The 15,389-nt window shown below is 43.0% G+C and overlaps 1 protein-coding gene across 1 annotated transcript in view; it reads left to right on the top strand.

Annotated features, from left to right (window-relative positions):
* The window catches only part of KCNK10 (potassium two pore domain channel subfamily K member 10), an 80,733-nt gene that overhangs the window by 25,584 nt on the left and 39,760 nt on the right, over positions 1 to 15,389 (top strand). Inside the window, exon 2 of the mRNA XM_063147626.1 lies at positions 7,716 to 8,053. Coding sequence (XP_063003696.1) covers positions 7,716 to 8,053 — 338 coding nt within the window. The remainder of the gene's footprint in view (positions 1 to 7,715; positions 8,054 to 15,389) is intronic.

Genomic DNA, 15,389 nt, shown 5'->3' with positions numbered 1-15,389 from the left:
CATTCCAAACAAATAACTAAAACCAATGTGTCTACACTGATTGACAGCAGTTCACCACGGTTAGATAAGAATCGTTCCCAGCCCTGCATGACTGGAGATGCCAAGGTCCGAATCTGGCAGCCTCTGGATGAAAAGCAGGTACTCTACCCACTGAGCCATGAGCCTTTAAGTGCCTCTATCATTCCACCCATGTGCTATCAGGGCACGTTGGCCCAGGGCCGGACCTACCATTAGGCAGAGTGAAGCAGTAGCCTCAGGCAGCAGATGCAGGGGGTGGGGGCAGAGAGTAGCTGTGACAATTTGCAGGACAGGGCTGTAGGGGCTACACTGTCTTGGACCCCCTAAGCTAGTTTCCTCTCAGGTATGGTTGAGGATGCTTCAACCACTGCTGAAATAAGACTCAATTGCCGGGCCAGGCCAGCTTCTGTATGTGGGATGAGGGGTGTGTGTGAGAGAGAGAGACATTTTGCTTGACGAAGCAAAATATTCTCAGCTAGTTCTGCCAGCCCCTATATGGAGGGGACTTACCTCATTCCGGCTTGCAACAGTTTCTATTCTGGGCAATCTTCTTTTCTAGCTAGGATAAGGGGAGAGGATTCTTCACTGATACTACATCTCCTCTTCCTTTTTCAAAACAATTTTTGTCAAAATAAATATCCCCCAACTAAATGTTTACTACATGCTAAAGTAAAACAGTTTGATTGAACAAAGTTCCAGCTGAATTTGTGGTGCACAACCCTGAACTTGCAGTGTGTTGCATTGCCTCGGATCTGCTTTTCGCATAGTTGTTCAACCTATTGAACTGAGCAAGTCAATGACTGATCTCCTGGAGAATGATTATTTAACTGGTATGTCTTGTTTTGACCAGTTCTGCTCCTGGTTTGCCTTGATTTTTTTCTTTTTAGATAATCTTTACTGGAACACTGTACTTATTTGCGTTACATTTTTATGTGTTTTAATATTGCATTGATAGCAGCCTAGGGCATGTTTAATGGAAAAGTGGTATATAGATGATTTCTTTTATTACATTTTTTTTTTGGCATATAATATTTTTTTCTGATGCAGTCATCTTTTTCATTTAGCTCAGGCATCATACTTGGTTCAGTCTGAAGGTTTAAAAGATGCATCATATTATACCCCCAATACCTGAAGCTCTCTGGGCAGTTCACAACAATTCATAAAACAATAAAGCACAACATTAAAAATACAGCATAGAATTTTAAATATCCAAAATTTAAAACAATTTAGACAGCTAAAAACAGTTTCAATAAAATCCTAGACCTGTTTAGGTGACTGATGCTCCATTATATGCCATTCAGTGCCTGAGAGTAAAGGGCAATCTTGACCTGGTGCTGAAAGGACGACAAAGTTGACACCAGGCAGGCCTCTTTGGGGACCTCATTCCATACTTGGGGGGCCACCACTGAGAAGGTCCTACCCCTTCTTGCCACCTTCTGAGCCTCTTTTGGAAGTGACACTTGGAGCCCCCCCTCCAATGTTGATTGTAGTATCCAGGCAGGTTCGGGTCTGGATAGGTATTCCTTCAGGTATTGAGGTCTTGAGCTATGTAAGGCTTTACATTGAATTGGTCTTGGAAACATACAGGTAGCCAATGCATGTGGGACAGAATTGGTCAAGTACTCAGATCTTCTAGTCCCAGTTATTAGTCTGGCTGCCATACTTTGGACAAGTGGGACCAAATCCAGCTGCAAAACTGGCAAAGAAAACTGCACGATGTCCTTCCTTCTCTTAGATAGTAGCTGGGAAAGAATATATCTGAGCTGAGATGGGGTGCAGAACCCCCAGGCCACAGACTATTCTGGTCCTCTGGGCTCCTCAGTCCAACCAGTGGAGTCTCCTGAGGTTCCTCTTGAGCTCTAAGACATTAGTCCTACTCAGATAACAAGGCACATTCAATGAATATGTGGAGGGAAGGCTAGGATTGATCCACTGTCCCCAGAATTCATCAGAACTTTTAAACAGAGTCTATGAACAAGCTATATGTACCTAGGCTCCTCACAAAGATTGTTATGTAGCTTCTGTGAGCAGTACTGACTCCATTTTGAAGCGACCCAAAACTCCACCTACAGACTGAGAGCATTCACAGAAGGCCTAGGTCAAGTAACCCTTTCCTGATAGACGTCTTCAAATGCATTCCCCAGAGACAAAGGTAGGGGTAAAACTAAGCAGAATATGAATGCTGGATGGCAAGAGTTTTACCTGGTCATACACATGCTAATGTAGCCCTGTTGCTGAACTCCAGGCTGCATCAAGTACAGCCATCATCCCAAATCACCCTCTTTTGTTTCCATAGCAAGTAGATCTTTAGATAAGATCATACAAAAACCCTCAAGTGAGGGGGAAGAAAAAGGCTAGCTAGCCCTCTCTCCCTTTTTTGAACCAGAAGCACAGAATAGACTACACATTCCAGCTTGTGAGAGCAAGCTGCCATGGGTGAGTGCTTTGCCTTGCTGTCTTCTTTTCCTCTTCACCTGAGACTAAGAGTTGCAATGCCCTCCAGTTCTGCTCTACAGGAAAGGGCTGCAGCCCAAGGAAAGGTATACTGCCTTTAAAGATTCCCTCTACTCTTTCCCCTGCTGTCTCTGTGTGTATGCTCTTAAGTCTCAAAAAGTCTATTTTTCAGTCTTGAAACTGCTTCTAAGCTTCTACTTGCTCAGCTAATTTCCCCAAAACTAGCTTGTGCCTTTGTATTTGTTTCAACCTCAATAAATGTGCCATTGTAACATTATCCCCTTCAGTGCTGTAAGTTTCTTAAGTAAGAATCGCCTTACTTAGCCACAGACACTCTATTGCCAATGTCAAAAGATTCCTTATAAGCGGGTGTAAGTCTCATTAGAACGTGTGCAAGTTTGTACATGGGTCTAATGAGAGCACATCACGTAACAGATCTGGTGGAGAATGCAGGCAGACACGTGTCTGTTCATACACACGTTAGCATAGAGTAGTCTTGGAAAGAAGGGATTCTAGTGAAAGGTTCACTGTATGAATGTTTTCCTGTTTTCTGTTTCCAGTGCTGGGTAACACCAATGTATTTGAAGTAGTATTGCATGCAAAATGTTTTGCTTAGCCTAAATGTTTGCTAGAACTGTGATTTTAGAAACTGCTTTTTAGAACTGCAAAAATTAGAATTGCTAGAATTGTTTTGCTAGGTTTGCCTAATCCTGCAGAGTTTTAGTTTGGTTCTGGGGAGCGGTAGTTTGAGATTTGGTCCTACAGACAGGGCGAGCAATCCTCTCTACGCTCAAGCCAAAGCCACAGTTGAGTTGCCTTAAGGTGTTGGGATGTACACAATAAGGGACCACATTTTGTTGTAGATTCTGCTGCCATACAGAAGTCTACTTGAGTAGTCTTGGGACTAGCGTAAGGAATAGCTCACAGTCCAGGGACTTTTGAGAATAGCAATTCTAGCTCAGAGTAGCAACCGGGGAGGGGGGGAGACTAGGACAAGTCTCTGCCACCCACAGAACGCAGTTTAGCGAAGCAGTGAGCATAGTCAGCAGCAGTCAAGCAAGCAAAGTCGGGAGTAGCAAACCAGATTGCAAAGATGCAGCAATACATAGATTTGTCCCACCCTTCATGGGAGTCCATCACAGCCGCAATAGTAGTAGGAATCTGTTGCACCTTATAACAAGATGCAAGGCACAATTTCATTTCATTCATTACATTTCTATACTGCCCAATAGCCAAAGCTCTCTGCGCAGTTAACAAAGATCGAACCTCCTAAAAATGATATAATAATATAATATGAAATCATTTGTATGCAAAAATATAAAACAATTTTACACAATCAACAATGAAAAATCCCATGTCCCATTAAATTTTTATCATATGCTATCAAATGCCTGGAAGTAGAGGAAAATCTTAACTTGGCCCTGGAAAAAAATGACAGTGTTGGTGCCATGCAGGCCTCACTGGGAAGAGTCTTCTATAATCGGGGGGCCACCATCGAGAAGGCCCTCTATCTTGTTGCCATCCTCCAAATATACCTCGGATGAGGGCCCCAAATGAAGATCGTATACAGATAGTTTCATACCAGTGTGGTGTAGTGGTTAGAGTGTTGGACTTGGATTCAGGAGATCCGGGTTCTAGTCCTCCTTAGCCATGAAGCTCACTGGGTGACTTTGGGCCAGGCACTGACTCTTAGCCTAACCTACCCCACAGGATTTCTGTGAGGATAATATGGAGAAGAGGATGACTATGTGAGCCACCTTGGTCTCCTTGCAAGAGGAAAAAAGATGGCATATATAATAAAATAAAATGTAATAATAAATACTAGGAGATGCACTTTGTCAGATATTGCAAACCTGAGCTATGTAAGGCTTTATAGGTCAAAACCAGCACCTTCAAGTAGGCTTGGAAATGTACAGTCAGCCAATGCAAGCAGGCCAAAATCAGTAATATGTTCATGTTGAGGCTACATTTGGTTAGTAGTCCAAATGTAACCTCAACAGCTGAAAACAGAATTTTTACTGACCGGTGTTAATGTTGGCTAATGCCCAGTAGTTGCCTCCTTTTGGGAGGAAGTTATAATAAGGATAAACTTTGTTCTGAAATGATCTTTAATATGGAACAATGTGCATGTCCTCCTAAACTACCTACCGGCTTCTTGGAAGTTAACACATGGCCAGCGCAAATGGATTTCCACAGCCCTTACGACAGCTAAAAGACTTATATTATCACCTTGGAAGGACAAATACTCACCTCCCATAATGCAATGGATTGAGGACTTAATAACATTATCAACATTTGAATGAGTGTTATATAGGCGTGACTTACGAGTGGATAAATACATAGCTATATGGTCTGCTTTCCTTAAAACCTATGCATAACTCTCCCCCCACCTTTTTTTTTAAAAAAATGAATGGTATACTTGATGGGAAAAATTATGATATTCCTATATATGTGATAATGACGATGATGTTCTTTTTCATGACTTACTTTTTTGTTCCGTTTTGTTAATACAATAAAAAATGATGATTATTATTTTTTAAAAAATGTTGGTGTAACATTCAAAATGCCCATTTTTGCTGTTGTGGCTAAACTGTGTCCAAAATTTTAAAGTGCGGCCATAATCAGATTGCTACCATAATCAGCGTGCACAGTATGACAGGTTCCCAAGTCTTTTTTATTTTATCTTTTAAAATCTGAGTTCTCTAGCAACCTTTTTGATTTTTTTTTGAGAAAAACAAAACTAAAACTATTTACTGTGGTTTGAAAAGTGTCCACAATTGCTGCAGCAGAAGAATCCTCCCACACATCTTCCTTCGCATTTATACAGTTGGTGATAAAACGTGTGTTTTTGATAATAAAATGTGACTGGCAAGAAGGTCATGAAACAGTCCAGGGCATTTACCATATACTGGCTGTTACTACAATTCATCAAAACGTGATGTGAATAGGAACCAATCTTTAAAGGGAGACAAACCAGACTGCGTTTAAATAAAGAGTGACTCTCACGTCACCTCTTCCTTTTTCAAGATGCAAAGCCCAAGCACATAAATGCAATAGGAAAAACAACAAATTAAATCTCTTCACTTTACTGGGAGTAACTGAGCCAGGCTCACTGAAAGATGACATCATACCTCGGGGAATTGTAATACGCCATTTATCGGAAGCATCATTTAACGTCTACAGATTAAACTTTGACTTCTGACACCATTTTTCTCCTAGTTCTGAACTAATAAGATAATTCTGGAGCCGGAATCACTTCTGATTCATCAAACATGAATATCAGTAATAACTCCAGGTCAGAGCAGCCTGAGTCCCTACATACTGATATGGAAGATATGGGAACTAGTATGGAAACATACTGATATGGGAACTAGTAAATGGTTTTGATGCAGTTTGTTTCCCATTGAAGTCAGTGGCAAAACTCCTTAAGACAACCATATTGCCCCCCTAATCCATGTTGCATTATCTATGTTGTCTCCATCTTTCTGAGAAACAGAACAACAGTCAGAAACAGCATATGCAGGATACTAGGGCCTCCCAAACCAAAAATTGGCTGTTATTTAGCTCTTGCACTGACGGATGTAGAACTAATAACAGTATTTAGCATTTATATAGAGATTTTTTGCATACGTTTGCTCAGCAATTCTTATAATACCCTAACAGTATTGTTGTTCCTGTTGTTTAGTTAGAGGGGGCATGTTGAGGTTGAGAGAATGGGGACTTGAAATGACTCATGGATCTCTCATTTTCATCCATTTTACTACAGTAGCTCTTAAGGGTGGAGAAAGAGGAGTTTAGGAAGCTTTGGCCTCAGAGCTACAACTTCATAATTCCATGTCTCTGATATTAACTGCGTCACTTTGCTGGTACTCTGCATCATTATTTGGCGAAATGTTAATGAGTGAATCATCTCTTAATCTATGTGAAATACAATGTGAGTCATGGTACTGGTCTCTCCCCATCCCCTGCCCTGGCAGTGAGGCTAATTGCATCTTCTCAGAGGGTGAAATTTCGATCAGGGAAACAGTGAGAGGAGAGAAAGGGTGAAATTTCTTCCACACAAGGGCTGTTCACACATCATGTTAACCCACGCTCAGTGGTTGAGTGTGGGTTGTTTTGAACTGTGGGGTGTTCCTTGAATTGTGGATTATCTTGTTGTCTGAACTCTGCCAAGGTGGCTTAACCATGCAGTGTGGCTTATTTTTATTGAACAAGCCACCTTGAGAACCCCTGTTTTGATGTTGGGCTGTTCAGAGTGGTTAACCAGCCACATTGCTTATCTGATGGAACTAGGCCCTTTTCTTGGTGTTGCCACTATTTGTCTACTTGCCAGTGTCCTCTCCACTGGATTTGCAAGGGCAATCATAGAAAAGGCAAGCTATCATCTACAGTCTTCTTTGCAACATAAGGCTTATCAGTTTCATCTGAGGGCTCAATGGAGCAATTGTGGCAATAAGCCCTTTGATAAAATGGGTGTGGAAAGGTACCGTCCAATCCTTGCTAGCAGTTCACTCCTTCAATGAAAGTTGAAATAGTGTGTGCCTCTGCATGCTTGCTAAGTAACGGAAGGGACTAGGAATGCATCATGTCAAGATCTGGTATTGTAGGAAAAGAGAAATGCTAGGTCTTTTAAAAATCTAAAATATGTTATTTGATTCCTACTATGTACCTGTTGTGGTTGTTGTTTATTCATTCAATTTATATCTCACCTATATTCAAAGTACTCTAGGTGGCATACTAAGCTAAGAACAATTTAAACAAGATAAAACAATCAGTAAAATGATATGACATAAACCAATATATAACAGTCGCTAATAAGATTCTAAAAAGGGAAGGCCTGCCGGAATTATACAGTCTTTTAATACCTGCTTAAAGACATTAAAAGAAGTCAGCAGGCACATATCAACCAGCAGGTCATTCCACAGCTGAGGGGTGGCAAAAGAAAAGGCCCTCTGGTGTGTGGCTGCCAATCTCACATTAGGCAGCTGCAGCAGATGGCCCTCAGAGGAGACTGGAACGTAGGGGAGAAGATCCTAAGGTATAAAACTTCCAGTTAGTAGACAAAAATCTAGGATGATTGTTATAGAGGGGGTCAAGTTTGAAGTACAATGGGCTCTTTCAGCCATACAAGTAGTGGAAAACCCATAATAATTACACACACACACGCGCGCACACACACACACACACAGAGTGCTATGGTATTGCATGGAGTTTTGATATATCCCTTCTGTTTTTCATTTTAGTGTCGGTTCCGGTAGCAGTTCCCCCAGCTTGTGTGCCTGAGACGAATAAGACCAACACCCACCAGCCGGCACCACGACTCTCTATTTCCTCACCTCGGACAGCTGTGATTGCTAGCATGGAAACCCCCTCGCAGGGCCTGCAGACAGTCATGAAGTGGAAAACAGTAGTGGCCATCTTCTTTGTGGTTGTAGCCTACCTGGTCACTGGGGGCCTTGTGTTCCGTGCCCTGGAGCAGCCGGAAGAAAGCAGCCAGAAGAACAGAATAGCCAACGACAAGGCAGAATTCCTTCAGGAGAACAACTGTGTATCCCAACAGGAGTTGGAGGCATTGATTAAGGTGAGAGAACTACAAAGGTTACATTGGGAAAAAGTTTCCTAATGGCTCTGTGGCCTAATTCAGATGTAACCGGAAACCATGGTTTCCTGCTATGTGAATGAGCCACAGCAACCCTCAGGCTTATGTACTTCCCCTCCTTTTTTCTTTTGTGACCACGAAGAGGAGATCAAAAGCATCCCCTTTCAATTTTAAACTAAGCAAAGTTTCCATGATGTCTAAACTCAGGAAATGGTGGTTTGTTTAAACGAGGTGTGGGGAACCTGTGGGCCTCCAGGAGTTGTTAGATTCCCAGCATGGCCAATGGTCAGGAATGATGTCAGGTATAGTCCAACAACATCTGGAGGTCACAGATTCCCCACCTCTTGTTTAAACTATGGTTAGTGAAAATAAACAAGGATAAAGCTGACATTTTGGTTTCTGGTTTGTTCTGAAAACATAGTTTCCATGAAATACAGGTTCATTTTTAGGTGACCTGAGGGTCTGCTAGGGCAGAGGGGCCCTTTGGATCCTGGGAACCATTTCTTAAGATGAAAGTTGAGAAAAATGGTTTGAAGATATGCTTCCATTTCAGGATGTTTCCATCTTCAGGTGGTAAAGAGGCCTTTAGGGCAGGGATAAGGAACATGTAGACCTCCAGATGTTGGCTGCAATTTCCATCGTTCCTCACTATTGGCTATGCTGACTTTGGCTGATGGGAGTTGCAGTCCAGTAACATCTGGAGGGCCACAAGGATAGTGATTGGAGGGGAGACCACCTTGGGAACCCATGTAGCCACCTTGAGTTCCACTGTGGAAGAAAGGTGGGATATAAATAAATAAATAAATAAATATGTTAATTTTTACAGCTGCCTATTCATAGGTAAAGGAAAGTATGAGAAAACTGGAAAGCATCCAGAATTGATCCACAAGAGAGAGCTACTAGTGTCAAGATGCTGAAATTGTTTTATTCTTTAAGAATCCCAAGAAAAGCAGAAAAAAAGAAAGAAATGGATGATGTTCATAAAATCCTAAGCAAAAGTGTACTTCTGGCCACATAAGCTCCTGAGTGAACAAATCTCCACATCAACCCTGCGTATAACTTAATTAGCGAGGATTTAGAAATGTGAGTGATTTTTGCATCTGCAACCAGCTTCTTAGGTGACTTCTAAACAGGGCTTAAAAAAGCCCACGGAAACAAACGGATGGTAATATGTGGAGGGCTCTAGCTTAATCCCTCGATCTCAATTCTGCGCAGGGGGTAGTGGTCGAAACGGTTATCATCTGGTGGCGGTATGCTGGCCTGTTTGAAATGCATTTCATCTTGCTACAGTTCCCAGTTGATAGGAGGCTCTATTTCCAGAAGTGTTCTTTGTCAGACTAAGCAGGGGTCCAGTGTATAAGTGGCCTTTGAATCTGGTATTCCTCCGTGCCTTTCAATGGGGAGGAGGTGGGCTGCCCTCTTGCTGTTCCTGTGGTGTGTGTGTTCTGTAGGCAAACAAAGGGCTTGGTTTTGGTACTTTGAATCCTGGCATTTTCATTTGCAGTAAGAATAAAGAGCAGTTCTGCATGATGTGTTTCAGGAAAACAAGGTTTTATGAATTAAGCTTTTCCCCTTACTTGAATATCAAAGAAAGGGGAGGTTTGTTTTTGTTTTTAAAAATAAGAAGTATCTGTATTCGCTGGGTCAAAAAAAAAGTGTGTGTGCAATTAGATATGAAAAAAAGTGAATCATAACTAAGGTGATCCCAGGCAGATTTTGGAGAGTCTTTTTGTGGCTGCTGGTTCAAAATTAAAACAAATTTACTCCTAAAATTTGCTGGGAATATTGCAACCTCATCTGCAAGTTACTGGAAAGGGACAATGTTGCAGTTAGTTAATGCATGGCAATTTTGATCACAGCTAGCCTTAGGATCTCTATAACCCACAATGGGCCTGTTCAGACAACACACTAAGCCATGTTTAGGCTGCTAATCTTTTTTTTTTTGCGGCAAAAGGTTAGTGAGAGTGTTTAAACTGTGGTTATGTAGCCACCATGGTTAGGAATAGTTCAGACGACACTCTAAGCCATAGGGCGTTACTAGACGAGGCTCTAGCGCACGTTACCTTCCGCAGTCACGCCGAGGCTTCCAGATGACGTTCACGAGGATCCGCCGTTATCCTGCAGTGAAGCCTCTTTCTCCCGACTTTAAAAAAGTGAGTTCTACTGCGCCTTTTCCTGGCGTCCCGCGGTAATTCGGAGTACGTGTGGGAGGATGTGAGGTCACTGTGGTCCGCACTGGGCAGGAAAAGGCGTGCTAAGGGGGAGTGGTCAGCGGCTTCGGTCAAGCCGCCTCCGCCATTTGCGCGCAGTCCACCAGCTGGGGCAGCGCAGCGGAGCGGCTTTTTTTTTTTACTCCCCCAGTGACAGTTTGCGCAGGAACGGAGGAACGGAAAAGTGGCTGGTGTGCTGCTGGGGTGTGTGGGGGATGGGTGGGGGATGTGCGCCTGTTCTAGTGGTTTTTTTTTTTTACTCCCCCAGTGACAGTTTGCGCAGGAACGGAGGAACGGAAAAGTGGCTAGTGTGCTGCTGGGGTGTGTGGGGGATGGGTGGGGGATGTGCGCCTGTTCTAGTGGTTTTTTTTTTATTTCCCCAGTGACAGTTTGCGCAGGAACGGAGGAACGGAAAAGTGGCTGGTGACTCCTTGCGGTGGGCAGCTACAGTGGCCACATAATGGCGGTGCTGTACGCTGCCTGTTAGTGTGGGTACCAGGCTGGCAGAGGGCAGAGCTGTTTGTGGGCTGCTGCCATGGCTACGGCCAGATGTGGGTTGGCTCCTTGGGATGGGGCACAGGGCACAGAGGCGGTCATCGCTGCCGACACCTCAGAGGCATGATGGGAGATGTAGGCACAGAGTGCCCATGCAGACGATTCACCTCGGGTCATATGACACCCGCCACGACCCCCATCAGGAAGTGAGCGCATCAGTGTTGACCCTCAACAGCACCAGCAGCACTTCAGCTGGCACTGGCACTGCCGCCGCTGCCGGCGGCGGCATCGCTGCCGGCTGCGCAAGTTTGCGGTCTTTCGGACGTGCGCAAACCATGCAGCAAGCGAAAAAAAAAGCCGCGGCAATCAGGCCGGTGTGGCTGTGCAACCGTGCTCGCGGCGGCAGCAGCACAACCGGCGCAAACTTCCGCCACAAATCGAAGGCAGATGTGGAGCATGAGGCGTCACGGCTGAATGGGAAAATCCGCTTTCACCGCTCCTCAACGACGGAACACCTGGTAGGTCTAGCAAAGCCCATAATGTTTAGCTCAAAAGGCTTAACCACCATGGCTAGCATATCATCTGAACAGGGTCAGTGTGGTGTCCTGTAATTACTTCCTTTTGATCCTCCCCTTCCTCCCCCACCAACTGACTTCCTCCATGTGTGTTTGCTCCCTTGCTTCTGCCTGTATAATGGAACATAAACTTAACTGAACAAACCTTTTCTGAAACTCTACGCTGTATCTGCATTGTATATGGAAGAACATTTGTGAGGAACCCTATTTTACCTTTCTTCCCCAAAGAAAGGTGTGGTCTCTTTTTTTCCTAAGATAGCATCTGGGACTTGGTAAACACTCATTCTGTTTTGCCTTTTTGTTTTTCTCTCTCTCTGCTAATTGCCTTTCTACTAAATAATCCCATCAGAATTTCTCCTCTGTGAATTTTGATGGCAAATATGTGTTTTGATTTCAGTGTTCATCAGTGGCCATGCTGACTGGGAATTAACGGAGTTGCATTCCAACACATTTGGAGGGCATCAGGATGGGGAAGAGTGTTTTATTTATCGCTCTTATATCCCTCTGTTCCTTCAACGGTCTCGAAGCAGTTTCCATATGGTACTAAGAGGTCTCTCATCCAGGGGAGCCGGAGTTGCTTGGCTTCAACAGCAGAAATGTCTTATGTACCTCCAGGTCATCCTTTGGGCAAAATACTCCCCCAATATTCCCTCAGTGCGTAAATACTTGATAGTCTGCATTTGATATCCAGTGATATTTGATTTCAGTATTTGATATGTGATAGTTGATATTGAACAGTGGGTTGATAGTTGACCTTAATGATATGTTGTATTGAATAATCTTTGATAGTTGGCATGTAATAGTATTTCAGAGATGAAATATTACTTAATATTTGATGACATTTGATATATGACATTCAGTTAGTCTGTAGTATTTGATGAACATCAGTCAAGAGGTGCCAGTGTTTAAAGTGTTCACTCTTCAAAGAGTGAGGTAAAATTTCACGTTCAAACTTTCAATGGTGAAACCGGGCATTCTGAATATTTGTCAATATTCATTGCAGTGCTAAACTTGCATAAAGCAGAGTAGCAGCTGGCCCAGATGCTTCAAAACTGGCTGCACTGGTTAAAAACAGCAAGTTGCCAATCTTACGTTAGCAATATGAGTTGATGACCTTCTTTGCAAATGTCCATCTCTTTTCAGTAAGGATGGATGAAACTGCTGTGTTTTCTGCCACTGACTTAATACCAAAACTGCAGAATGCATTGGAATGGTCAGTGCACCGCCTCATTGGATTGGTAACCTGTGTGTCTGTGTGCATACGTGTGTGTGTGTGTGTGTGTGTGTGTGTGTAGCACAGCTTCTGGGTTGCACTAGACCAGGAGTGGGCAATTTGTAGTCCTCCAGATATTTTGGCCCACAACTCCCATTAGGCCTAATCAGCATAGCCAATGGTGAAGGATGATGGGAGTTGTAGGCCAAAACATCTGGAGGCTACACTTTGCCCACCCCAGTAATTATAATCTCTCATCCCAACCAGATTCCAGCGAAGGGGGTATTTTGCTATAGCACTTCAAGGTAAAAATACCCCCTTCACTGGAATCTGGTTGGGATGAGAGATTACGATTGGTGCAAGGCTCTTGGGTGAGTTTCATAGTTGGTAACTTTAGTGAAGATTCTGTGGTGAGGTGCAGGGTGTAATGAAAACGATAGGCATTTTTCCCCCCAACCAACAGAATTTTGCCTGAGGGCTTCTGTGTTACACATTTCATTTCTATGCTGAGAAAATGAAACTTCTTTATATCTCTCCTTTGGTTCTCTCCCAGCTGTTTCTGCTGGACAGAAATGTAAATCTTTTTGGTGGGCAGGAAAAACCAAATGTAACGTTCCATTAAATTATCCCATATAATTTCGTGTCCTGTATAATTATCCCATATAGTTTATATCCCGTCTTTCCTTATCCAAGCAGCTCACAAGTTACAATAATTAAAAGGTCATCATAACATTATGTATAAAACTCCAAAGTAAAAACAGTAATAGTAGGGAAGTGTAGAAAGATGGATATATCTATACAATAAAAACTTAAAACATGTGTTCCATGTTGCAGGTTGGGGTTAAAACCAAGTTCTGAGCCTGAAAAGACTGAAGACTGTTGTTTTACCTTCACTGTCCTTGTGCCCTGCAGACGGGGGGGACGGGGGGGACAAGTTTTTGGTTCATATTTCAATACCAAAAACTTTAATTAATTCACACTTCCTGAATTAATAAGCAAAGTGGAGCGTGATTATCCTTCAGTTGTTGCACTTTTCCAAACGTTGTGATGCAGTTCTCTGATCAAAGATTATGTACAAAAATGTGCCCATTAGGGGGAAATGCAAAGTAAAAGTCATCTTTTAAGAAATAGTGTTTTCAAAAATGCATACATTAGGGGAAAGTGTGTGCAAAAGTGTCGGAGGTTTTGCATAAGAATTTTGGTGCAGACTTTTTAAAAAAATGCAAACTGATCCAGAAACAAGATGGAACAAAGCTCTGCTTGGAAAAAAGTAAATGTTAGAGAAAGTGAAACAAATAGATTTGTCTACCCCTAACTACAGATGTTTTGTAGTACAACTCCCAGCATCACTGGCTGTGATAGCTGGGGCTAATGGGAATTGTAGTCTAAAACATTTAGAGAAGACCAGGTTGGGGAAGGCTGCCTCCTCCACATGAATATCAAAGACTTTTCCCCCCCTCCTGAGCATAACTATGTGTGTTTTGCCATGCATTGCTGCAGCCTGAACTGTAAACTGTGATTCTGCTTTTTGCCAGGCATTGAGCATTTCATCCCGTCCTTTAACCTCAGTGGGCTAATGGAGGATCACTGACCTAATGAACAGAAAGGCAATGTCATTGTACAAGCCAGGTATCCTGAGCAAGCATTGGCTCAGGGGAATTCACTTTTGTCCTTAGGCGTTCTTTTGACTCAAATGGGAATCGTTTCTGAAAAGCAAATTAAATAGGTTTAGTCGCTTATCGTATCAGAATGGCTTACAGCCAAAAAGCACACAGTATTGGAATGGATATTTGTCAGCAAAGGAAAATTTTTATTTGTTTTTTGCTTAGATGCTGGAAAATCAGTAAATGCATCTCACAGATACATGTATTTTGAACACAAACTGGCCCCAAGCCTGTGGTTCTAAAGAAATCAAGCGTAGGGCGAGAATGCGGAATGGTATTTTGGAGTGCCATTGGGAAAGAGTTAAGCACTTTGCTATCGTGCTTCCATGTGGATTTTTTTTAAAATAGTGATGTCTCCTTGCAGTTGGCAAAGCGACTTACTGCATTGCACCAACTGCTGACCTGGCTGTGAAAAAGTGTGCTTAGAATAACCGTGTGTGTGCGTGTGCGGACTGAGCTGTCATAGATGCATTCAAAGCTACACCAAGGCAAGAGCATTTCTTATCAGTCTGAAACTTACTTGCAGGGCTTCTTGATTACTTGGCTCATGATCCTCAGAATGGTAATATAAGATTCCTTTTAATCATATTACAGATCCAATGTGGCAGGAACATTTTTAGTATAGGAAAATTTGGCCTGAGAAAGACAATCAACTCACCAGGTAGTAAGATTACTCCCACTATGGATGTCATGTCTAGCCCTGCTCCCCCTGGTTTGGAAGAAGATGTTTCAGGTAATCAATTAGAATCAGACTCTGAAGTAGAGGAGTCAGCCCCAGACAAAGGTCAGCCTGTACCAGTGGGGGAGAATGCTCTCACGGGTTCTTCACCAGCTGGTGGTGAACTCTCTCCAGAGCTTATCTCGTCAAGGGCAAATAATACACAGTCAGTGGAAGCCAACATTCTTCAGAAGGAGAGAGCACCGCCCCGTTAGCTGATCCTAGAGTATGCTGCAGACTAAAATGGGTGGAGCAAAAGGTGAGAGAAAGTCGGCCTGGCTCGCGTTGTGTCCGAAGCCACCCCAGAACTAGTGTCTCTGAAGTTAGCACGTCTTGGGAAAAGGCTTTCCATTCTTCTTGAAAGGACAATTGTCTCGCTTAGTTTGCCTAGGGGAAAGTTCCAAGAGATTAGACTCTCTTCAGGTGGGAAGAGATGTTTATTG

Source organism: Elgaria multicarinata, chromosome 2 (assembly GCF_023053635.1).
Source record: "Elgaria multicarinata webbii isolate HBS135686 ecotype San Diego chromosome 2, rElgMul1.1.pri, whole genome shotgun sequence".
NCBI classification, from domain to species: domain Eukaryota; kingdom Metazoa; phylum Chordata; class Lepidosauria; order Squamata; family Anguidae; genus Elgaria; species Elgaria multicarinata.
Note: the sequence above shows the minus strand (reverse complement) of the source record. Positions and strands in the feature narration are given on the sequence as shown.